The following is a 24,573-nucleotide window of genomic DNA, read 5'->3' on the forward strand; positions in this document are numbered from 1 at the left end:
GGATTCTTCAATACCCCTTTCAGGAGCATGGGCTAGAGGAAGGGAATCAATTAGATAATCTTCAAGCATTTATTAAAGTATTATCTATGTATCTCGGTGTTAACCTCTGGGAATACAAAAGCAAAAATGACACTGTTCCTGTCTTCAAGGAACTTAGATTCTTTTTAAATTATTATGATTACATTTTTTTATTTTATTTACAATTTATTATAATTTTTCTACATTAACCCTTGCAAAACTTTATGTTCCAAATTTTTTTCTCCCTTTCCCCCACCCGCTCCCCAGTAATCCAATATATATTAAGCATGTTAAAAAATATAATTAAATCCAATATATGCATACATAGTTATACAATTATCTTGATGCACAAGAAAAATCAGATCAAAAAGGAAAAAAAATGAGAAAGAAAATAAAGTGCAAACAAACAACAGAAAGTGAAAATGCTTTCACTCAGCATTTTCCCCATGGTCCTCTCTCTGGATATAGATGGCTCTCTTCATCACAAGATCAACTGGCCTCAATCATCTCGTTGTTGAAAAGAGCCATGAAAGAAATTATATTCTAATGGAAGAAAGAGAAGGGGAAAAAAAGCTCTTCTATAGTTAATGAGGAAGACCCAAAGAACATATGGACACATTTGGACACAAATCCTGTGTCAGCTTGTCTCATACCAGGAGAAGCCATTCATAGACATTCTGTGTATTTTGTAAGGCATTATATACTTTGTAAGTATATTTGTAAGGCAATATATTATATATATATATATATATATATATATATTTAATACTATGTGTTATAGATTAAAATAGAATCATAGTGCTCAATGATGTAGGTCAGCTTCCCCTCTCTTTACAGAGGAAGAAAGGGAAGGAAGGAAGGAAGGAAGGAAGGAAGGAAGGAAGGAAGGAAAAATAGCAAAAGAAAGAATGAAAATAGGGAGGAAGAAAAAACAAGATAGCAAAAGAAAGGATGATTGAGGAGGCTATTGTCATTGGATCACAAAGTACTTTGGGAGGTGTATAGGATCTAAGCACATTGTCAAGGCAGTCAGAAATCAGTTTAAGTAAAGCATTATAAGCCAGAGAAATTTATATTTGATCCTGATAGAATTAGAGAGCCACTGGTATGATTAAAGAGGCGAGTGACATACTAGGATTTGCACCTAGGAAGACCAATTTGACATCCAAGTGTTAGTTTGACTGAGGGGAGACTCGTGGCAGATCTAGTCCATGTTTCTTGGTTCTCCCTCTACCAAAAATCTTTTTTATAATTCTTTGCTGCTTCTAATCTGAGACATGTAGTATCTTTGTGCCTTTTGTGTGATCTAGCTGCTGCTTCGATTATGAATAATAACCACCATGTCTTTGCTTTAGGTGCAAAGTTCCCGATCAAGTGGACAGCCCCAGAAGCAGCCCTCTACGGAAGGTTCACAATTAAGTCTGATGTGTGGTCCTTTGGAATTTTACTCACAGAGCTGGTAACCAAAGGGAGAGTTCCCTATCCAGGTAAGAAGAGAGGGGCAGGAAGGAGACTTTCTTGGGATTTGAATGCCCTTACCACTCCATTTGGAGATTTATTCATTCATTTGTTCAATAGAGCGACTAGCAAATAACCTGTGTTTTTTTAAGTGTTTGTAGAATTAAATTGCACTGAATGAATTCCACAAACATTTGTTTAAACTCCAACCAAAATTATAAAAACAATTCATGTTTTCACAGTGCATACTGAATGTGTCGGCCTGGTGATAAGGTAGTATGAAAATGAGGGATAGAGAATAGATGCATGGATAGAGAGATCTCCAGGTTGAGGAAACTCCTATCATTATTATAATTGAGCCTTCTTTCTCAAAAAAGACTAATGACACCCAGCGATTCACCCTCACCCTATTATCAGTGCAGTTTGGCAATATCTCTTCAACTTCTGAGCTTTTGTTTAAAGTAGTAATGACAAACTCGAGTAGAAATTGGTTCCCTTCTGCAGCCTATTGACTTAGAAAGCGACAAATTGAAATTATCTGTACTGCATTATATTTTTATTTATTTTTGTATACCATTTATATTTTAACTTGGTTTAGGTCCTCCTCTAGATTTCTGTGGGATTTGTAGCCACTCAGTTTTGATGCTAAAAACACAGGGATTATATGACTTGCCCGAAATCACAGAGTTAATGTGTATGGGACTTCAACCCACGTCTCTCTAGTTTTAAGGCTAGCTTTCTAACCCCTGCTCCAGGCTGCCTTAATGGAGTAATCCATGAAGCAATTGGAAAGACTTGGGTAATGTTTAATTTTAGGTTGGTAGGGGTTCCTAAGTCTTAGCTTCTTATCTAAAATCATGTACAGTGTGGCTGAGGCAGCTACATGACTCAGTAAATAGGGTCAGGAAGATCTAACTTCAAATCTGATCTCAGGTACTCGTTTAGTGAGTAAACAAGTCACTTAGCCTTCTTTCCTCATTTTTCTCATCTGTAGAAGGAACAGGAGAAGGAAATGCCAAATCACTCTAATAGTTTTGCCAAGAAAACCTCACAAAGAGTCGGACACGACTGAACAACAATGTGACTCTTTTGGGGCAAGATTTTAAAGGAATGGGAAATCTAAATAAGTGTTTTTCCAGTTCTAAATTTTAAATGCTTTTATCCTCTTATGCATAATTATTATGAGAAGAAATAAAGGACTTTTCTCAAAGGTAAACCAGTCTTTGCCCAAACTGAGTATGTAGGAGAAATTATGGGCCTCCTCATAATTATCACAAAATAGTAATGGAGTAAAGAGAGGCACACAGCTGGAGTGGAGGTCCTGAGAAACTTCAGAGATACAACCACTGGCCTCTTGTAGGTTTATCCTGAGGCTTTCTTGGAAAATAAAAAGGGCATAAAAGGTCTTCTGTCAAACAAACTGGGAAGCTGGAGCTTCCTTTTTATGCTAACAAGAAGTCATTTTTAAATATATTTTAAAATTTCAAGCAATTAGCAATTTATCTGGGCACTTAGGCCCCACCCTATTCAGAATTCATGAAATCCCTTTCTCCTCAGCAAAAAAGTCCCAAAGTTGCTGTGTTGATTGCTTTTTCTTAGCCATTTTAATTTGCAATAGGGGAGATTCAACAAGAGCAAGGGTATGTCTGGAAATGTCTCCGGTGTAACATTTAAAAAGCATTAATTGGACTTTTAAAAAATATCACAGTCTGCTTCCCAGATCAGGCTTGCAGGAGTCTTTGGAAAGAAGGGGTTAAAAGGTTCCATTTGCTTGCTTGATGATTAAACTCTACCCATCAGACCCACAGACTGAACCTCATCTCTACAGGATATAGCTCCAGATGGCCAGAGCAAAGAGTAGAGACACTATTCATTAGCATGGCGAAAGAAAAGGTTCAGGCTTAGTAATGAATACTCTCAACATTCCAGCATAAGTATTTATTGACTTATGTAGGAAGAAATGAATGGGGAATTTTTTTTTCAAGTATTCAAGAGCCTGAGATTTTTTTTCTCCCCTAATTATCAGATTCTTGACAAGGGCATCTTAAAGATTTTTTGGTGCTTTAATTTGTTCTTTAGATACCGCCTCAGCCTCCCTGCAGCAGTTATTATCCTGCAGTGGCTGTTCTGTGTATGGCGTAGCGAAGACCTGCCTTCTGAAATGTTCAGGAAATGTCTTCCAGTTACTGATGATTGAAGACAGAAAGGCGGTCTCTTCCCCCTCCGCTCAGTGCGTACACGCATGCCTAAGGAGTGAGCTCAAAAGCCAATGATACCAACGATAGCGAAGATTAATGAGTGACTGAGGCCTCCTGCAAATACCGAGGGGGGTTGCAGCCGGGGAGCCAGCAAGGGCAGATTAATTTGTAATCCCTTTGTCCAGGTTTTTTGTTTTTTTGAAAGGAACATTTTTTGTGATTTCCAGAGGACCCAGAGAAGGAATTACTCATAAATAGCATCTCTTTCTCTCTGTGCTGGGTACCTTCTCGGCTGCGGGGAGTAGCCATGGAGGCAAAATTGACAAATTCCCCATCTCTGAAGTGCTGGCAGAGGGCATTTGAGCAATCCGGATGTAAGTCAGCTTTATTGATGCTACTGCAGCTCCCCACATGCACATGTGTGTGTGCACATTCTAGGAATGGTCGAACAGAACAGAGTCTGCTGTGGTGGAAGCAACAAAAAACACCGGGGAAGTTGAGAATTGCTTCCCAGGAAGAAAACAAGTCGGTGTCAGCTCTCTGTTATTAGGAGAATCAGAAGCCGAGCCTTCTCCCCCCCCCCTTTTTTTTTTATTGTATGGATTTTAAATTAAGTTCTTCATGGAAAGCTCAGGCTTGCAAGTCATTGAAAATGCTCAGTGCCATCTGAAAAAAACAAAAAAAACACCATTATTTTGAATTTCTCTTGATCCTAATGGCCCCAAGATACTTAAATTTATGTGAGAAAGAAAAGTGAGAAAAAGAGAGGTGAGGTATACGTTTTTAAAAGTTGAGGCTCTTATTATAGTCCAGTTTTAGGGTGAAGGAAATGGCTTTATTTTAATCTCTTAGGATTGGATTCCTGAGCAGAATTAATTTTGAAAAGGGCTTTCAATAAGAAAAAGATAGTTTATGAATGGATGTGTTTGCCAGGTGTTTTGACCAGCCTTAAAAATAGAGCGGATGACTAGCTGTGTGACCCTATGCAAGTCACTTAATCCCAGTTGCCTCAGGAAAAAAAAAATAGAGGGAAGGGGAATCAGAGAAAAAATGAGAGAGATTCTGGGTGTGAGGTTTGGTCAAACCTAAAGGGTAAAGGAAAAAAGCATGATAAAAAGATATTAGGAAGAGGAATAAATATTCATGTTGCTTGAGTATTGAAATTAATGATGAGTAATTGAAATCTGATGTGACACAGGAAGAATTGTTTGAAATTATATAAAGGGAAGAGAGAAGAAACGGGACAAGAGAATAAGCAATGACAATTAGGTGATGGGGTGGCTAGAGCACAGGATCTGGAGAACAACCGAGTTCAAATCCTGCCTTAGACATTGACTAGCGTGTGATCTTGAGCCAAGTCACTTATTCTCTCCTTGTCTCAGTTTCTTCACATGTAAAATGGGAATAATAATAATAATAGCATTTACATCTCAGGGCTGTAGTGAGGGTCAAATGAAATATAATGTAAATCACTTTAAAGTGCTATGGTTTGCTAGCTCTAAACCCTAGCTGTAATTAGCTTACTAATTACTACAATAATATACATGAAAATAATACTAAAAAGCAATTAAACTCAGATTAAAAGCAATGACCGGTATTAGTTACAGAAGACAGACTAACAGACCTCAGTTTCCCAGTTTGTCAAATAAGTAAATCATTGAGTGAGTGCCATTTCAACCCTATGTTTGTTGATTCCCCTCTCCTCCCAGTACAGAGGTAGGATACTATAGATGCCCCACCTAAAGCAAAAAAATTATATATGCTGGCAGACCTGGTACCATGTTTATTTCTTTGTGTTACTTTTCTTTTTCTTTTTTTTAAGCATTTTAGTTTGCCATAGAGAAGATTCTATGAGGGCAAGGGTATATATCTGGAAATATCTCCTGTGTTAAGCATCAATATAACTTTTAAAAATATATATTTTTTACAAAGTCAAAAGAAATAGGCAAAGAATAATGTTACAATACTAGGAAAATAAGATTATTCCTTAAGTATGCAACATTAAAATTCTTTATATTTTATATTTATATTTTCAGCAACCTAGTGAATGCTTTGTCATAGTTATCCTCAGTTTGCTGAAAGCTTGGATTCAAAAGCCATTCCAAGGAAGAGTTTGCAAACTGAGGCCCAGGGACAAAATATGGCCCACCACCTGTTTTTGTACAATATGAGACTTTAAAATGGTTTTTACATTTTTATTTAAAGCAAAAAATTTAAAACCATTCTTAGCTTAGTTTGCTGGCTCCCCATTCTAAAGAAAAACCATTTTATCCCTGCGGATTCTCATTTATAAGCAAAACAGACAAAAAAACAATTTTTCTGGGGTTGAGGCATCCATATGCTAGGAACATATGTAAATAGATGTACCTGTGAATTGGAGGTTATGTTTTTGAAAGGCGTTTCAAAATTAGGCCCACAACTTAAACAATTCCATTTGCTTTTTCCATCATTCTATATTTATCTTAGCCCCAGGAGTGATAGGCATATATTGGCAGTGGATTTTCTTCCAGGGGTTGGGGTGGGAGTGGAATAGATGATGGGGTGTTGGGCGTTTTTTCTAGTGCCAGTGATATCATTTACTTTCCTCAAAACTTTGGTATTAGAAATTAACTTCAGTAAATTTAAGCATTGTTTCCTGGGCAAAACTCTCTGACTAGCAGTACCCTGGCCTTGCTAAGCTGTGATTGCTAGTTAGCCTCAGATTCTAAGGGTTTGAGAATTTGAGGTGATCTGGCAGGAGGGGGCTGGTCTCTTTAATACCTAATACATCCATTTGTATACTGTGTATACCAAAAGCCTTAGGGCAGTTTTAAGCTGCTAAAGCCTAAGCATGGATTCGCTCACCAGTTTTAAGCTACTAAAGCTTAAAACTGTACTGTCTGCAATCTCTTAAAAATTGGCAGCCTTCCCATGCTCCTGATTTTATCTAGAGGTCAATCCTTGTTTTTTGAAGTAGAAGATTTGCTCCCAGGATGGTGGTGAGAATCAAGGAAGATCATAGGACCATATATTTAGAAATCTTGTCTATAAAATATTTTTGTAAGCATTAAATACTTACATAATGTTGTGGGTTTTGGGGGGAGGATGAATAGATATTGGATTTCTGACTTCATTGGTTTAGGGTGCACCCACTGAGAATACTCCCTCTACCAATATATCTTACCAATATATCTGGCAAGCTTAGAGCGGAGTTCTTAACCTGGGGTCCACAGACCCTGAAGGAGTATCATGTGGTTATGAACTTGGAAGATAGGAAAAAAAATTTTTTTCCACTAATCCCCATTTGAAATTTAGCATTTCCTTCGAATATGAATGCAAACAAACAAACAAAAAAAACTATTCTTTTCCTGAGAAGGGAGTCTTTATAATTTACCAGAACCACCAAAATGATTCATAGCACTTTTTTTTCTTTTTTTTATAGTACATTTTAAAAAAATAGAATAGAAAGGGGACAGCTAGATGGTGCAGCAGATAGAGCACAGGCCCCGGATTCAGGGAGGACCTGAATTCAAAGGCAGCCTCAGCTGCCTAATACTTTCTAGCTGTGAGATCCTAGGCAAGTCATTTAACTCCAATTGCTTCAGTAAAAAATAAAAACAAATAAATAAGTAAAATAGAATAGAATAGAAAGACCTGAACTCAAGAGTTGTTGGGGCATGAGAAGTTAAATGAGTTACTCAGGATCACCCAACCATCGCATAGCAGAGGCAGGATTTGAATGCTATTATCCCACCCTGTCTCCCCCAAGATACACACGGGTCACTTGGCGTGGATCTTGTCCCCCCGCACATGACACTTCCTACCCTAGGGAATGGGATGCCCTCACCCCAGGGCGAGAACCACTCATACCTGGTTCTCTCCTAATTATGACACCCATCTTCCAGCTAGTTCCGTAATCTCTGTGCCAGTAGAAGCAGATTGTTTGTGGGCATAAAGAGACCAGAGAACTAGCCAAGAGGAGAATAAGGAGCCAAGAAATGACCTGTAATCCTCCACAAGCCACAAATTCATCTTCCATCTTTGGCTTCTGGGGAGAAGGAATCAAGAGAGGCTTTCTGGCCCCTGCCCAGCACTTCAAAATTGGACATCCTGTCCAAAATGCCCCAAGAGCCCCCCTTGCTTCCTTCTCCAAGGTGTCCCTTGACAAGTGGCATCTGCTGTGAGATGCAGCTAAGTAGCAGAGAATGAGCATTGGGAGGAGACCGAGGATGGACCAGAAGCCGGTTGCCAATGGCTACCTACACTTCTCATCCTGCCCCTCTGTTACCTGGGTATCCACCCCACGTTCTCTATAATGACCATCTTCTCCACTGGCCCTTCCCTTGCTCTTCTCTGATGGAAAGAAGCTCTTTGTAGCAATGCTCCTGTCACCTTCTTAAGAGTCTAACTGTTTGACTGCCATACCTTGCACTCTTTTCTGCATTTATTAGTCTGACATTTTTGTTTTGGGGTGGATTTTTTTGTTTGTTTTAAGCAGCTGCACTTGAGGTATTTGGTAAAACGAAGGAGAAGCCAAGCTAGCAATTAGCCTGCTTTGTTCAAATCACTTCTTTGTTTCCAGTTTGGCTCTCTCTTCAGAACCTCCCTGCCCTTAGTTTTTGCTTTGATCCTGTACCAAAACCTAACACGAAGCCTCTTAGTGGCTGCCCTAATCTGACTCTGCATCTGATAGAATACAGGCTCCCTGGCTAGCTAAAGCAAGCACGCACACTTATCTGCTCTTGCCTTTCCCCTGGTTACAGAAACAAGCCCAACATGGCTTTTTGGCAGGTTGGGGACTGAGAGCGTCCTTGAGCTCCAGTCATATGTACCCACATCTTAGGGGAACTCACACTGACCAGAAAAAGGGACAATTTGCAAAAGGTCCAAAGCTACTTTTTTCTTTTTCAAGAGCACATTTGTAACTGAAACATCCTTCCTGTTACTCAGAGACTTGATTATTACAAAGGTTTGTTTTTTTGTTTGTTTTTGTTTTAGAATGGGGATCTTAGAGCCCACTGTCAAAAGTCACACATAAATCATAATTAAGTAACAGTCAGTTTTTCTTTCTTTGTTGAGATAGAATCTTTTAGAGATTCATATTGAAAGATAACAGTAGAGAAAAACATCTTTCTAAAAAAAAACAAAAAAACTTTTACCATAATTTTTTCCAAATATCCCAAAGCACATATAGGATTAAGAAATATTGGGAATTTTTTTGGGGGGGGACAGGGAAAGGAGGAAAGATTTGAGGCAAGGGAGAGGGAAAGGGACTGGGTTTGTGATTTTATAGGTTATAGGGAACTTCTGGGCATGGAAAAGTGCTTGTACTAATGTAGGTTGGCAGCTTTTCTGCAATTTGAGAATCCTAAAGAGTTGCTGAGAGGTTGGGACTTGCCCAGCATCACAATTATTCTTCATTCTCCATGAAACCAAAGACGTTCCGAAGGGGGATTTCTTGACTTGAGCTTGAACTGGATTTAAGTGAAGCAAAGTTATGTAGTCTTTGGGGTCAGGTGTCAGAGGTCTTTCTGCCTTGGAGATGGGCTCTCTAGACTTAATGCTATACTGTCTTTTCCAGAAAGGTCCCAGAAATGGCAAAGGTGTGGGGGGAAAAAATGGCAAAAAAAAAAAACCCTACAGAACCTCTGAATCCTGTTCTGTCCAATGTTCACTGTAACAAAATTAATTTTTTAGAAGGAATTTTCCTTCTCTTCCCCCCACAAAAGTTCTCTGATTCATATCATAATGTGAAGGTGACCCTGGATTCTCAAAGACTACACCAGAGGGCCACCACTAACTCTAGCTGTTACTATATCTGGAAAATAAGGTTACTATAGCTGCAAAATCCAGCTTTAAAGTTTTATGAATGACCTTGCCTCGCTGAAAAGGCTTCCTTTGAAACTTTGAGTCTCACTAAGTTAGGAAAGAACCTTGTTTATCTTTTGTTTTGAAAGAGGACCAGTGACTTGTGCATAGAGTTAAGTGACAATGCACTGGAAAGAGTGTAATGTCTGCAGTCCATGGTTCCAATCCCAGCTCTGCCCTTTATTACCTCAGTGACCTCCCAATGAGTCTGAGAACAAGGTCATTATTCTGTAAAGCCCCTTTTAGCATTAGACCCATGTCCTTCTGAATCTTTGAGCTTGGTTCCTTATTTGTAAAAATAGGGGAATGATTTAGCTTATTTTTTAGGTGTTTTCAAGCTCTAAATCTGATTCTGCAATCTGCCGACAGACTTTTCACCAAAGGGTTGTTGGGTTGGTCATCAGGTGATGAATTCATGGCAGCTTATCATGGAGGGGTGGAATGGGTGGTATAATCTGCATTAGTGGGAAGAGAGTCTACACCTATGAAACAGGCTCTTTTGGAGTGGGTTGAATATATTTTCAGTGCCTAGATCGGAATACAGGTTTAATTAATTACAGGATTTTAAGGGAGTTAGGTGGTACAGTGGGTAGAACATCAGACTTGGAATCATGAGTTCAAAGCTGGCCTCTGACACTTACTTGCTGTATGACCCTGGACAAATCACTTAACCTTATTTACCTCAGTTTCCTCATTTGTAAAAGAGCTAGAGAAGGAAATGAAAAAACACTCCAGGATCTTAAAACCCCAAATGGAATCATGAAGAGTTGGACATAACTGAAAATGACTAAACTTATTGTAAGGGGAAAAATAAGATCAGAAAGACCACCTTGGAAACTTAAAAACCTAGGAATTGATATTGTCTATTTGGAGATTTAAGGGAGATTAAGATTTTGATCTAGCCAATTGTGCTTATCGACTTCTAGAACAAGTTTGATCTACAGTTATATGATATGTGGTATTACTAAGGCTTACTCTTGAAAGGAGTCCTCTTAAATATGCTCACCTTAATTAAACAAAGACAGACAATAATAGGACATTAGGCTGTCATTTTTTCTGGATTTGTGTATAAAAATATATATATATAATGAGTTGGAAGCCATTTTCAGTGAGAAGTTATCAACTCTCAAGCTGATTTTCTCACCTGGAAGCAAGAAACAAAGTAGGAGCTGACACATGTTTTGTAATCATTGATTAGTGTGTATTGCCCCTTATATTAGAAAATGATCTGTTATCTTTACCAATCACAAATCTGGTTCCTACAAACTACTGATGATAGTACTTCCCTAAAATGTGTGGATTTCTTCCCACGAAGTGTCATGATGCTCTAAAGCTCACTGATTTCTCTATGAATTAACCCTGTCCTTGTTTCAACTTAGTCTTTCTCAAAATTTTAAAAAAGGCAAAAGTGACAAATTTCCAGGTTTTTGCCTGACCTAAGAGCAAAATAAAAAAAACTTTACCTTTTGTCTTTCTTCACCCATCCTCCTCCTCCCTCAGCTTCTCTTGGTCTCAAGCAAATACAGATCCCTTCCCTAACCCTTTATCACTCAGGTCACTCTCATTGCCCCCAAAGTCAGTATTGCTTAGAGGTTAAAAGAAAAGAAGTTGCCATTTTCTTGAAAACAAGAATTTAGAGTTATCCGAAGAGAGAAAATATTGTTTTGTAGCAATGAGTAAGGAAACCCATTCTGCATAAATAAATCTTTTCATGAAAATTTCCCAAATTTTGGCTTGAGTGGCACAGGAAAAAAAAAAAACAAAAAAAAAAAAAAACACACGGCTTTGAATCACAAGACTTGGATTCAAATTCCAACTCTGCAATTTAGTGCCTATGTAATCTTAAGCAAGTCACTTAGATACCCTAAGTCTCAGTTTCCTCATCTGTTAAAATGAGAGGGTGGGAGTCTAAATCTGGTAACTTGCTAGGAACATAATTTAAAAAAACAATAAAAATCCTGACAGCATCTATTTAACTCAGCTGATTCATATAGATTTTTTTTAAAGGCCTAGCATCTATATCTAAGTGATTGGACATCCATTCTGTCACCATTATCAAAGATCAGAAGTCCTGAGTGTAACGGGTTTGAAGGTCAGCCCATAGGTTCTCCCTTGCAGGCAGTGGGAGAAGAGCTACTCCAGATAAGCTTCAGACTGTCAGTAATAACAAGGTGCATTGTTTTATATCCTGCTTTTCTGGCAGAAGCCATCAGTGTGTTTCCACTTGGCCCCAGTGTATGGAATCTGTTACACATACTCCCCGAGCGTCGAGCAGACGAGAGGAGAAGGGCCATGTGCCAGGGCTGTAGGCTTTCCTCCCCTTCCACAGCGCCTCGGCTACTTCTTGCCCGGAATGCTTGCTTAACTACAAATCCCTCTTTTGAGTGAGAACCCTAAACAAAGTGGGAGATCTCAAGAGAACCTCAGTATCAGCGGCCGGACTGCTGTGTCAGCAGCTTCGACAGAGAATCACGCTTGGCCCCAGTGACCAATGACTCTCTCTGTGAGGGGAGATTGGATTAAGAATGAAAATGTGGAATCTCTCTATCAGAGGAGCTTATTTTCTTTTTTAATGAAATGAAACATTTACTGACACTCGCTCTGTGACACAGGAAGAAAATGATTAATTGAGCACTGTGGTGTATTTGGGAATGGAAACTTTCTGTGCCAAAACACAGAATCAAGTTCTCCTCTTGATCTAAGAGAGGTCTCTGGGTAGTCTCAGGTACAAGCTTTAGGAGGAATCTTTTTCCCGTATAGCTCAGCTCCCAAAGTGGGAGTTTCATCAGTCTTATCAGGTACCCCCATGAGCCTTGGGTCACCTTTGTTATTTATTTATCACCTTGAGATTTCATATCGTGATAGACATTTGTCGATCGTTATTACATTTCCTTGGGCAGACAGGGCTGACAGAAGATGGTAGCAGCCATCAAGCACACTTTTTTTAACTTAACCCTTTTAAAATTTGAGCGAGAATAAGCTGTCTTCCATTCCATTTCCAGCAATATCAATAGTATTCCAAACAGCCCCTCTCCTTTTCCAGGTCCCCAGCCTTCTTTGTCCTCAGAATGCCCCCTATGCTGAAGCAAACTTCAGACATGTCTTATAATCCGTATCATTAATGCTTTTTAATCCTAACCCTCACATGAAAAAGGAATCTATAAAATCACTAATGACACGGATAAAGTGGACACAGACTTATTCACCATATCCCAAAGTACTAAGCTGAGGTAACAGCCTTTGAAACTTGAGTGAGGTAAGTTTAGGACAACGTTACTACTACTTATATGTAGCTCTTAAAACTTATGGAACTCATTACCCCTAAAGGTGGTACTGGCAGAAAATTTAAATGGAGTCAAAAAGGGTTTGGATAAATTGGAAAATGATGAAATAGTAAGTGGTTATCGAGCGAAGCTGGAACAGAACTATGTTTTATTGATATCAGGCAGGACCATCATTCCCTCCCCCAACACATCTTTTGTCAACGATGTTATCAGCATTGATAATAAAGATAACAGATAAACTGAGTTATTGATCCCAGGATAAGAATTCTTATATTCCTAAATATATGTATTGTAAGAGGAACAGCCCATGATACAGTAGAAAGATCACTGGGTCTGGAGTTAGAGATTCTGAATTTAAATTCTAGCCCTACCCTTATCTATTTATCAACTCAAAAAGCATTTATTAAGTGCCTACTGTGTGCTAGGTATCTGTGTTAAAAGCTGAGAATACAAGAAATGCCAAAAGATAATCCCTGCTCTCTAGGAGCTCACAAACTGATGGGGAGGCAATAAGCAAACAACTCTGTGTAGACAAGTTATATAAAGGATAAATTAGAAATCAATAGTGGAAAGTGGGATCAGGAAAGGCTTCTTGTAGAATGTGAGACATGAAGCCAGGAGGTGGAGATGAGAAGGGAAGAGAGTTCCAGGTGGAGGGTAACTGTGACCTGTGTGTCATTAAGCCAGTAATTTAACCTCTCAGCAATTAAGGTTCCTTGTCTGTAAAACTGGGGCATGATAAGTGATCTCAGAGCTTCCTAACTCTAAATCTTTGATCTTATAATGAAACTTATGGATGCACCAGAATGCAATCATAACTTTGATGGAATTCTCATGATCAACCACCCGTAAAGTTCTTACTTAACTGGCAGGTAACCAACATCTTTCCAAAATAAAATGAACCAAATGCAGATGTGGCTTCCCTGTGATAGTTATACCCCAAATGAAAAGGCAGATGAAGAAAAATGAAGATCATATCTAAGATTAAGATCCTTTTCTCAATTTTAGAGATTAACTGAGCACCAGGCAAGAAAGGGAACTAGGTTCTTAATAGAAATCTGAGGGCAGAGGATAGCCAAAAAACACAAAGGATTGGCAGGAAAATAAGAAAACATGATATGGGGAAGAGAAAGGAAAAAAAAATTGGAGAATAAGGGAGACTTTGGCTGTGGAAGCAGGAGGGATATTACATCTACTTCACAGTAACTATGTTATTTGCTCTTAAGTTTCATTTTTTTCCCCGGGAAAAAAAAAAGAAAAAGAGGACTGGAAAGAGATAGTTCAAAATATTCATTATAATTGATGCAAAAACTTGTTGGTTAAGTAAGGCGGCAGCTCCTTGCTACCTCCCTTCCCCAGGTCACAAAGGTCACAGAATGATGGATGGCCTGACAAAGGTCACCGAGGCAAATGCTGGCCTTGGAGACACCCTGTCTGCTCCATCCAAGTTACTGAACCCAGGTCAAATCTGGGTCTCTGGGGTTCAGACCTTTCCTTGGCCTGGTAGCCACCTACAGCAACAGGGGAAATTTTCTTCCTCCTCCTCAGACGGTAATTATTGCCTCAGGATATCCCCCAGAGCACCCAGACCTGGAGGGGGGCGAAGAGGCACCTTCCTTAGCCTTCCAGAGTCTGTCCCAGGTAGAGGGGAAGCTAGGCTACAGGGCACATAAATGTAGTTTATGGATGTCATAAATAAGGAACAGTTTGGTTTTCAGTGTGAGAGAATTTAAAAACAGGGTTTGGGATGCTGAGAAGCACACTTGAAGTACTTCTGTGCTCAGGCCAAGGTAATACGAATTTTCAGTTCAATACAGGAAACACTTCTTTTTTTAAATTTTTAATAGCTTTTTATTTACAAGTTTTATGCATGGGTAATTTTAGAGCAATGACAATTGCCAACCTTTTGTTCCAATTTTTCCCCTCCTTCCCCCACCCTCTCCCCTGGATGGCAGGTTAACCAATACATGTTAAATATATTAAAGTATAAATTAGACACACAATAAGTATGCATGACCGAACCGTTATTTTGCTGTACAAAAAGAATCGGACTCTGAAATATTGTATAATTAGCCTGTGAAGGAAATCAAAAATTGCAGGCGGGCAAAGATACAGGGATTGAGAATTCAATGTAATGATTCTTAATCATCTCCCAGAGTTCTTTCGCTGGGCGTAGCTGGTTCAGTTCATTATACAGCAAACACTTCTTAAGTGACCACAGTGTGTGCAGCTTAGGAAGCTTAAAGTTAACACGTCGTCCTGTCCCTTTGGTCCTTATAATCTGGTAGGATAGATCACCACCAAAATTTAAAAATGGCATTTGGTCTTTATAATCTGGTAGGATGGATCACCATCAAAGCTCAAAGATAACACTTGGTCCTTATAATCTGGTAGGAGAAGAGATTACCTCCAAATGCACAGATAGCATAAAATAGATAATTCAAAATAAGACATGGTAAATACATTGAAAAGATAGGTGATTTCTGAGTCAAAAGATTAGCTGAGATAGTAAACGGGCCTCCAATACTGGTTGATCCTAATGCCATTGTGATGTAAGGGCCTTCATCTCTCTCCTTTTTTTAGGCATGAATAACCGTGAAGTTTTGGAGCAAGTGGAACGTGGGTACAGGATGCCATGTCCTCAGGACTGCCCTATCTCCTTGCATGAGCTTATGATTCACTGCTGGAAAAAAGATCCCGAGGAGCGCCCCACGTTTGAGTATTTGCAGGGTTTCCTGGAAGACTACTTTACTGCAACAGAACCCCAATACCAACCTGGTGAAAACCTGTAAGTCATGTGGCCTGTCTGCAGAAAACATCCTCCAGGTGGTCATTTCCCCCCCTTTTAGCTTCCAATTCAGTAGCTCGCTGCTCTTGGAGCAGCGTGGAATCTTCCAGGACCAGAGTGCATGTGAGTCTGAAGTCTGAACAACCACACCCCTCATCGATGACCACTTGTCCCCAAATCTGAATGTCCTCTGTGAAGAATAAGAGACACAAACTTGTTAACTTCTCAAGACTTTTGAAAATGCATTGTATCGATGTTATGTAAACGGCAAAACCTCTATTCAGTGTAAATAGTTACTCAGTGCCAATAACTGACCCTAGTGCTTTCCTTTTTTAAATGCAAATCTTATGTGATTTTAACTCTGTCTTCACCTGATTCAACTAAAAAAACGAAAAGTATTATTTTCCAGAAGTGGCCTCTTTGTCTAAAACAATAAACTTTTTTTTCATGTTTTAACTAAAGAAAATCAGGACAGGTGTTCGTTTTTTGTTTTTTTGGGGTTTTTTTTTTATAAATATAAATATATAAATATATATATAATATATACATACCTGTACATACAGTATGTGGGTACTACTGCAGAAAACTTGTTGCCAAACAACGGGCCGCATGGTTGCAGTACCCAGAGAGTGATAATTTTACTGCAAACGTTTAAAAAAAAAAAAAAAAAGCAACACTGGTGTTATTCTGAAAACCAGTGGTCTAATTTTTGGCTTTTGCCAAGCATGAACTTTTTTAAATTGGATTGCACTTTTTTGTTTGTTTGTTTCTGACTGTACCTGTAGATGGTTGTAACTTTTACTCCTTTTCAGGAACCACGTGCTAGGTTTATGGTCATGTTCCCAATGTTTGACAGCCATGTTTTACAGGATTTGTTCATCAAACAAGAGTGAACCTCTTAAAGCAAGAAAACACACCATATGACCAGCCAAACTGGAAGATAAATGCTACAAGTACTCCTTGTAAAAAAAAAAAAAAAAAAAAAACAAAAAAACTCTGTATACTGAAATAATTCAAAAGAAAAATTTTTTTTTAATTTAATAAACATTGTAACCACATTTAATGGTCTAAAACCCATAGCATTTTAGTCATGTCAACCCACTAAACTGTTTATCATGCAGATAGGATTTTTTGGGGGAGATTTGTGCACCATTTCCCATTGTAAAATACATGTTTTAAATGTCCTGTACTGCTAATGAAATTCCTTTCTCTATGTCTGAGAGTTCTCCAGTGGAATTACTATGCACTTCTTTACGTTTCATGGGGATGCACAGAACAAAGTATTATGTTCTCTCATTGTCTATTTGTACCAGCCTCGAATTACTTATATTTAACCAAAAAATGAACATGAGCAAAAGGAAAAAAAAAAAAACACAAAAAAAAACAAACAAAAAAACCAACCTCCTATTTCTATTGAGTTTTTTAATACTGAGTTGCAAATTTTGGAGTCTTAATTACTTTTTTGTTATGATTTCTTTGCAAGTTTACATTTTTAAATTGTTTAACTTTCTTAATTTAGTAATTAAAAAAAGAGCATTTTACATTTGGATTTTTGTTCATTTGTTTAAATCACGGAGGGAATTCTTTTTGGTTTTGTGATGCTTCGTGTACCAGCTGGCATCGGGATGATCTGGTGAATGGCCAGGAAAAGAAGCCCATGCTGAAGAAACAGCACCACCAGCTGCCCCCCAGGTTGGCCCAAAGGGTGGCATCTGGAGTCTCCTGTGTCACTCTGGGACTTTCTGTGGTATTTCAGATCATCACATCACCCTTGGCAAATGATGTATTGTCACATGACGAGTTTTAGTGGAGGCCACGTGCAAAAAGACCAGTTGAAAAAACTGGTGTTTTGCTTTTTGGACTGGCTAACAATATGAGTTAATTTCCAAGTGATTAAAAGGATATGATATGAGGGAGCTTTTGTTTGGGAAGGTTCTGTTTTACTGTCTGCATGTTCTGAAAAACTGAGAAACAGAATGTATGTGCTGTAAAATCTTGATTCATCCGAGCCCTCATTGTTGTGTGCAATGCTTCATGACCGTATTTGTAGAATGGTCTGCCATTTCCTTCTCCAACTTATTTTACAGATGAGGAAACTGAGGCAAATAGGGTTAAGTGACTTGCCCAGCTAGTAAATCTCTAAGATAGGATTTGAACTCAGGTTTTTCTGATTCCAGACCTGGCACTTTATCCACTGCATCACTTAGCTGCCTTTATCAAGAAATCTCCAAAACTGTGATTTCTAACACATCCTATTAAGGAAAAGAGTTAGGAAACTATATGAGAACAGGAACTTATTTAGAAATCCAGGTTGCAGAAACTGGACTTTACAAATTTAGTGAGGTCTCCTGAATTTTCTATATCTACAGTACTGATTGTGAGACAAGTTTTGGAGTGAAAAAAGTCCTGAACCATACATCTAGCTATCTGGCTTCTGGCACCAGCTCTTAAACTTAACTTATTATGACCTTGGTCACTTAGTTTACTCACCATAAAACTGATGCTCTATGACTCTGAGTTTCTGCTTTCTGAAGGTTTGGTTGATTCTAGGATTCTGTAATTGCCAACATTCTGAAAATCATCCTGATCACAGCAACAGGGAGACAGCATGGTCCTACCTCTGGGCTGGTCAGAGTACCTGGCTTCTCTTGCTTCCCACCTATGTGATTTGAATCCCATATCTCTGTTTGAGTTTCTTCAAAACAGACCACATTTTCTCGATAAGACTGCTTCAGTTCTGAGCCCTAAGATCTCTTCTCAGTAATCCTGAGTGGAAGATTACATTGTGGTTAGCATACTTAGCCCTAGTAGATTTAATATGTTGCAAAAAAGATTAAAAAACAACAACAAAGATCAAAACAAATGGGGTTTTCTGGTTAATCAAGGTTTTCACGATATTGTTTCCAATATAAATATAATCACTTGGTTAAACCCAAGGCAAAACTGTATGAGTTTAAGTGTTTTCAGTTTCTTGACAAAAGTTTTTGCCATGAGGTTGGTTGGTTTATTGATATGTTTGGAAAATTTTAAAATGTGTATTTACAGATCTTCCTACCAATTTCTTTCTTTGGTTGTCATGCTCTCCCCACTTCCTCCCTCCAGAAAAGAAAGATAGACAGACAGACGGATGGATCATTCAGAGATGGTGAAGGCAGGCAGGGCAATTTATTTTGGTCGAATTTCTTCAAGGAAAGAGAATCTCTCCAGACCAAAGTATGCTCTTTAACCTATTATTTTAAGTGTCTGGTAAGTACCTCTTACAGAAGGTAAAATAAATAAAGAGCATTTTGAGGCGCTTCGAGATATCTTCCAACTTCAGTCTGTTGTAGCTATTCTGAGACACTAGGTAGCACCAAAACAGTCATTCTAAGAGGAAATAAGAAGAAAGACATATCAGAAATACTTAAGGTATTTCTGTTAATTAAGAAGTTTTCCTCGTTGTTTGTTTGTTTTGTTTGTTTTTAATGATTCCTTTTTTTCTTGTTCCATTGAGTATAGTGGGGGAAACAGTATTACCTACCAGGAATTCCATCACCTCAATACCCTTTATTTTAAACTGATACTTTTTCTCAAGTACATGTAAAAATAATTTTTAACATTAGTATTTTTTTTTTAATTTTTACTTTCAAATTCACACCCTTTCCTTCTTCCCCCTACCCCTAAGTCCCTACCCTTGCCAGCCAAGGACACCAAGCAATTTGAAATAGGTAATGTCTGTGTAAATTATGCAAAACATTTCCTTAATACCTAAAATAAACAAAAAAAAAGTTCAGAGTGCTCATGTTAAGAAATCATATGATCTCATGCCTAAAAAATGAAAGTAAAATCATTTTTTATCTTCATGTTCTGGTAATGAACAATTTCTTTCTGTTGTTTGGTTGTAAGTATGCAAATAGAGAGCAAGCAAGCAGTGTGGTTTGCAGGTATCTTATTAAGTATTTCTCATAATTTTTTGTGTGTGAGAATTTAATCAGTGTTCAATACTTGCTATATTTAAAACACTATGCTAAACATAGATGTAACAAAAATAAAAATACCAGGCTCTCAAGAAGCTTCCAATCTAGTTAAGGGGAACAGACATGAATATTTCCAAATATAAAACATTCCAAAGCAAAATGGAGGATGTGAAATGTGTGCTAGACTTAGAAGGAGAGAATCTCAACCAGGAGAGATGGTGATGGGGGGATTATGGAGTGGAGAGCCAGAAGAGATTCCAAGTACCAGGGACAGGACAGCATGAGCCATGTTTCAGCAATGCTGAGAAGGTAATTTGGCTTCTAGGGTAGAAGATATGAAAAGGAATATTGGGTAATGGTAATGGAAAGGTAGAGTGATACCAGCCTATTAAGGAGAACTATAGTGTCAGAAAAAGAGTTTGGACTTTATTCTACAGGAAAAGAGATTGCACAGAATGGTTTTTGAGCAATAAGTAGATGTGAGGAGAAGGATTAATCTTTCAATGATTGGGAAGGTAGACTGGGGAAATAGAGAAACTAAAGAAGCAAGGGAATCCATTGGGGATTATTGTTACAATACAGGCCTGCACTAAAGTGATGATGGAAAGGAAGAGAAACGTATAATATATGTAAGATAAACTCAACAGGATTTGGCAAATAGGCTCTGGGCATGAAGGGGAAAAAAGGGAATAAACATTTCTACAGCGCCCAATATGGGCAAGGTGCTTCACGTGGTCTTCATAACAAACCTGTGAGATAATTATCCATTTTGCAGTGGAAAAATTATCCAAATTGCAGTGGAAAATATATGTTAAGTGACTTGTCCGTGGTTGCGTTTGAATTCATCTTCTTCAGTCCAGGCACAGCGCACTATGCATTGTGTCACCTAGCTGCTTCTACAAAGAAATCAAAAGTGGCTTAAGTTTCTGAGCCTCGGTATTAGAATGTTAGTATACTGTCAATAGAAATATCAGAAGAAGTAAATTCTAAGAGGCTAATAATAGATTTAGGTTGAAACATATTGAGTTTTGAGGGTGAAAAAACTAGAGACAGGAAAACCCATTAGTGTTGCTTCAGGTCTATGTTAAAATCATGATGGTAGTAAATGGGAAGAAAAGGATAAAAAATTAATTTTTTAAAAGAAAAACTCATCAAGAAAGGCAGATAGAGATGTTTGGAGAAAAACTGGAAATGTCTGGTTGACAGAAATTTGGGAGTCAGTCACTTAGAAGTGAGACAATATTTTAAATTGTAGAAAGAAGAGAGAAGAGATTAAGGACTTAATATCAAAGAACTATTTGTAGATCAAAATCTGTAACATGTTTGCTTAATACTTTTTTTAATACTTAATATTGATTTTTTTAAAAATTGGTTCCACCCAGTCTTTACCACTCCTCTCCACCATTCCACTAATGCATTGATTGGCTCAATAAAAATTTATTCATTGCCTGGTACCAATGTTCAAGGTCCAATCTCTAAACTTCATTCAAGTTATTTGGATACTATAGAATAGTCATCTTTTTTATATTAGTATACCTTCTGTCCCTATGTCCTAAAGAGGATAAGTTCCTGAGAGCTCCTGAATCAGGGATCTAGGAGAAGGTTGTGGAGTTTAAAAGGGGAGATTTTTTTTTCTATTTTTTCCTATAATAATATCATCAGTACTTGTGCCTTCCTGAAATGAATTGCCTGAAAATACAAATTATTTTGTTCAAAGATGCCCAGTTCTCTTTCTTCTCCACTAGAATTTGGAAACAAATTCATAAGAATTCTGAGAAGCAAAATGAGGTTGCTTTCAGCAGGATGGTTCAGAAGGCTTGTGTGTGTCATTCAATGTAGCTAACTGAGCAAATCTGGTGCAGTAATGATACCCAACCAATGTTCTCAAATGACATCTAGTTTTTCACTGGAGGGGATTCCAGTGCAGTTTAGTACATGGGTGGACATCAAAGATAGGTTTATGAGGGTGGGCTTCTCCCACCATGAGAAGATAAACAGCAGCACTGGAAGGCTGGCCACCCTGCCTTGGGATGGAAGGAATGACCACGTGGTTCCCATCTAACCTCAGAAGGGCTTTCTCTGGAACCTCAAAAACACCTGCAATCCTTTGTGGAAACTACTCACTTTAGGAGCCTTCATCAATCCACAAAGATGTCACTGGAAAAAAGCCTTTTCAGATGGAAGAAGACAAATTTTGTTTGCTGGTTCTCTAATCTGGAGTGCTTGTTCTCAGACCAGCTGTAAAGCATTGACTGACATCTGTTTTCCAGAAATGCAAGGCTGCCTGTAGAGGTGAGCTTTGCTAGGTTCCTAAGAAGTTGCATGTAAAGCAAAGGTTAATTCATTTGGTTTTTCTCCTTTTTGCTGAAGAATGGTTTCTGAAGGATTTTTGGTGTAGTGAAAGTTATTTTATTCTTACAATCTGGTATAACCATTGAAGCAGTGCCTTGCATAATTGGTGTTGAGTAAATATTCACCAGACTAAATTGAATTGAACTCCAATTTATGATCTTCTGGGAACTGCCAAATAAAGTCATCTTCCTTATGCACATACTTGAGCATGTCACTCCTCTGATCAGAGGTTTCAAAGATGCCCTAAAGTTTAAACTTCTTAACCTGATATCCAGGTTCTTCTACAATCATGGCTACCTTCCTTTTTTTAGCCTTAACTCTGACTATTCTCTTGCATGAATTTTCATTCCCCTGTCTCTCTCCTGGGATTCCTACTTCTCTACATGCTATTCCCTGTGACTATAATGATTTTCCTTTACCTCTTGAAATCTTCCTAAGCTCAGATGCCATCACTTCTGTTTCTTTTCTCCCTTTCCCCAATCAGTTAACAATGACCTAGCTCACCAAGTAATTTTAGATCACGTGTTGTTTGTACTTCACTTATCGACTTGGATGCCATTTCGTGTCATACATTATTTATGTGTCTTACATCCTCTTCTAAAATATAATCTCTATTGGATTTTTTTATTTAACATTTGTATCTCCACCAGTATCTAGCTTGCTACTATGCACATAATAGGTGCTCACTGATGTTTCCAAATTTGTAAATTGCTACCCTCTCTGAGTCTAAATGAGGATATTGCATTAAGATCATCCCTATGGCCCCTGCAGGATATAAAGTATTCTAATTTTGTAAACTTTTATTTTTAAAATGGCCAGCTATTTGTTTCCCTGCTTTGTGAAAAGCAGGTTGTGTGTGCATGATTAAGGCAATTTATCTCCCACAAAATGCATTCATCTCGGGGCATCCTGTACTTCTCCTAATTAACCTATGTTTGCCTCAGTTTCTTCAACTGTAAAATAAGGTGCTTGATCTTGATGACCCCACTGTCACTTCCAATTCAACAATTATTTGTTTTCAGCTCAAAATCTAGGATTCTATGTTCCAGTGAAGAGCAGATTGGAGGTAAGAAAGAAAAGGGCAAGGAGCACAATCAAGGGGGCATGCAATACTTTATCTATAAAGTGCTACTCTTACAATAGGAATATTTTACCTGCAAATCCTAGCAAATGGATGCAATCAGTATGCATTACTTTATATGTTTAACTTATCTTATTTAGAAAATAACAGACCCTCTGCCTCCATTTCCTCTACTCTCATCTCCATTTCATCCTTTTGGGATCCATCTTTCATCATTATCAATCAATGGAAACCATTCTCTCCAAATCCAAATCCTTTTATTAGAGAATTTGATAGTCTTTTTCTCAGTTCTCATTCTTCTCAACCCATCTGTTGCATTTTATCTAGTGACACTGGACAAAAGACATTTTGATGGCAAAAGGGAAAGATTTGGAGAAAACGTTATTACTTGGAGGAAAGACCCATAGGCCAGAGAATTTGCTGTATCTCAGTCAATTGTTAAATTTTCAGTGTGGACTTTTATACCTTAGAAATAGGCAAACACTACAAATCAGGATTTAATTTATTATTTTGTTGACTTTCTGGAATTAAGAAAGTGATGTTAATAATGCAGATTAAACATAAAAGTATGTGATTTATACATTTTTATGTCAATTTTCCAATAGCTGCCAGTTTACCACTGTCCCAGACTGAAGAAATCAATATGGTTAAATGTAAATAATATTAGCGGCAGTGGAGCTATTATGTTGAACTCAATATAGACTTTTAAAAGAACCAAGCATATGTAAGAGGGATTCACAGTCTCACAAACAATGATCTTTTCTTGTTTCCCTTTGTATATGAAAATATTCACATTTGTGGATGTTTTTCATGTCCATAATAAAAAAAAGAATTTTTTTAAGAACACAGAGTTGGAAGATTTAGTTTGAATCCTGGCTTTGTTCATTTGTATTTATGTGAGCTTGGACAAATCACTTCATCTCTTTGTTTGGGCCTCCGTTTGCTCATCTATAAAATAAAAGGTTTGGTTAGAAAGCCTCTGAAATCCTGCCCTTCTCTAGAGTTATCATACTGTAAACTTCTAAGGTCCTTTTTAGTTTTAAATCCTATGATAAGTAATGGGCAGCCTAGTAACACGAAGAAAATGCTGAGCATTTTAATGGGTATACTAACGAGAATGAAATTTAGCTAGTATAAATATCAGGATAGGATTGATTGATTTGCTCACTTTGAAAGTAACTTAGAAGGTACACAGTACTAGACTTTAGCAACTATAATTGTACAAAAATCATATTTGTTTAGGAAATTTGGCCAGAGATAAGAAGGGATCATTTATAATTTATCCAGAGAAAGAACTGGAATGGTTGCTCCAATCTCTTCCTACAATCTTGACTTTTCACTTACTAAAAAAAAAAAAAAAAAATTGAGGCTATTTGGTGTCTCCTCTATTCTCTTCACCTCAAAACCCCTTGGTATCATCTTTCACTGACTCTTCCTTTCTTTGGAACTTCCATCTCTTCTCTTCAACAAGACTAACCCCACTATATACAAATTTGATCGTATCTTCTCTGGAAGATTGCTTCCCAAATATTCCTGCTTTTCTCTCTAATCTTCATTCTTTATCTATCACTTGGCTTCTTTCCTAGTGCTT

General features: G+C 37.9%; 1 protein-coding gene across 6 annotated transcripts in view; it reads left to right on the top strand.

Annotated features, from left to right (window-relative positions):
- The window catches only part of FYN (FYN proto-oncogene, Src family tyrosine kinase), a 233,778-nt gene extending 217,716 nt beyond the window's left edge, over positions 1-16,062 (top strand). For all 6 annotated transcript variants that reach the window (XM_003769362.3, XM_003769363.3, XM_031964397.1 and 3 more), the window contains 2 exons: positions 1,374-1,505; positions 15,389-16,062. In XM_003769362.3, coding sequence (XP_003769410.1) covers positions 1,374-1,505; positions 15,389-15,597 — 341 coding nt within the window. In that variant the 3' untranslated portion in view covers positions 15,598-16,062. The remainder of the gene's footprint in view (positions 1-1,373; positions 1,506-15,388) is intronic.
- Positions 16,063-24,573: the final 8,511 nt, after the last annotated feature.

The sequence above is a fragment of the Sarcophilus harrisii genome, chromosome 4 (assembly GCF_902635505.1).
Source record: "Sarcophilus harrisii chromosome 4, mSarHar1.11, whole genome shotgun sequence".
NCBI classification, from domain to species: Eukaryota; Metazoa; Chordata; class Mammalia; order Dasyuromorphia; family Dasyuridae; genus Sarcophilus; species Sarcophilus harrisii.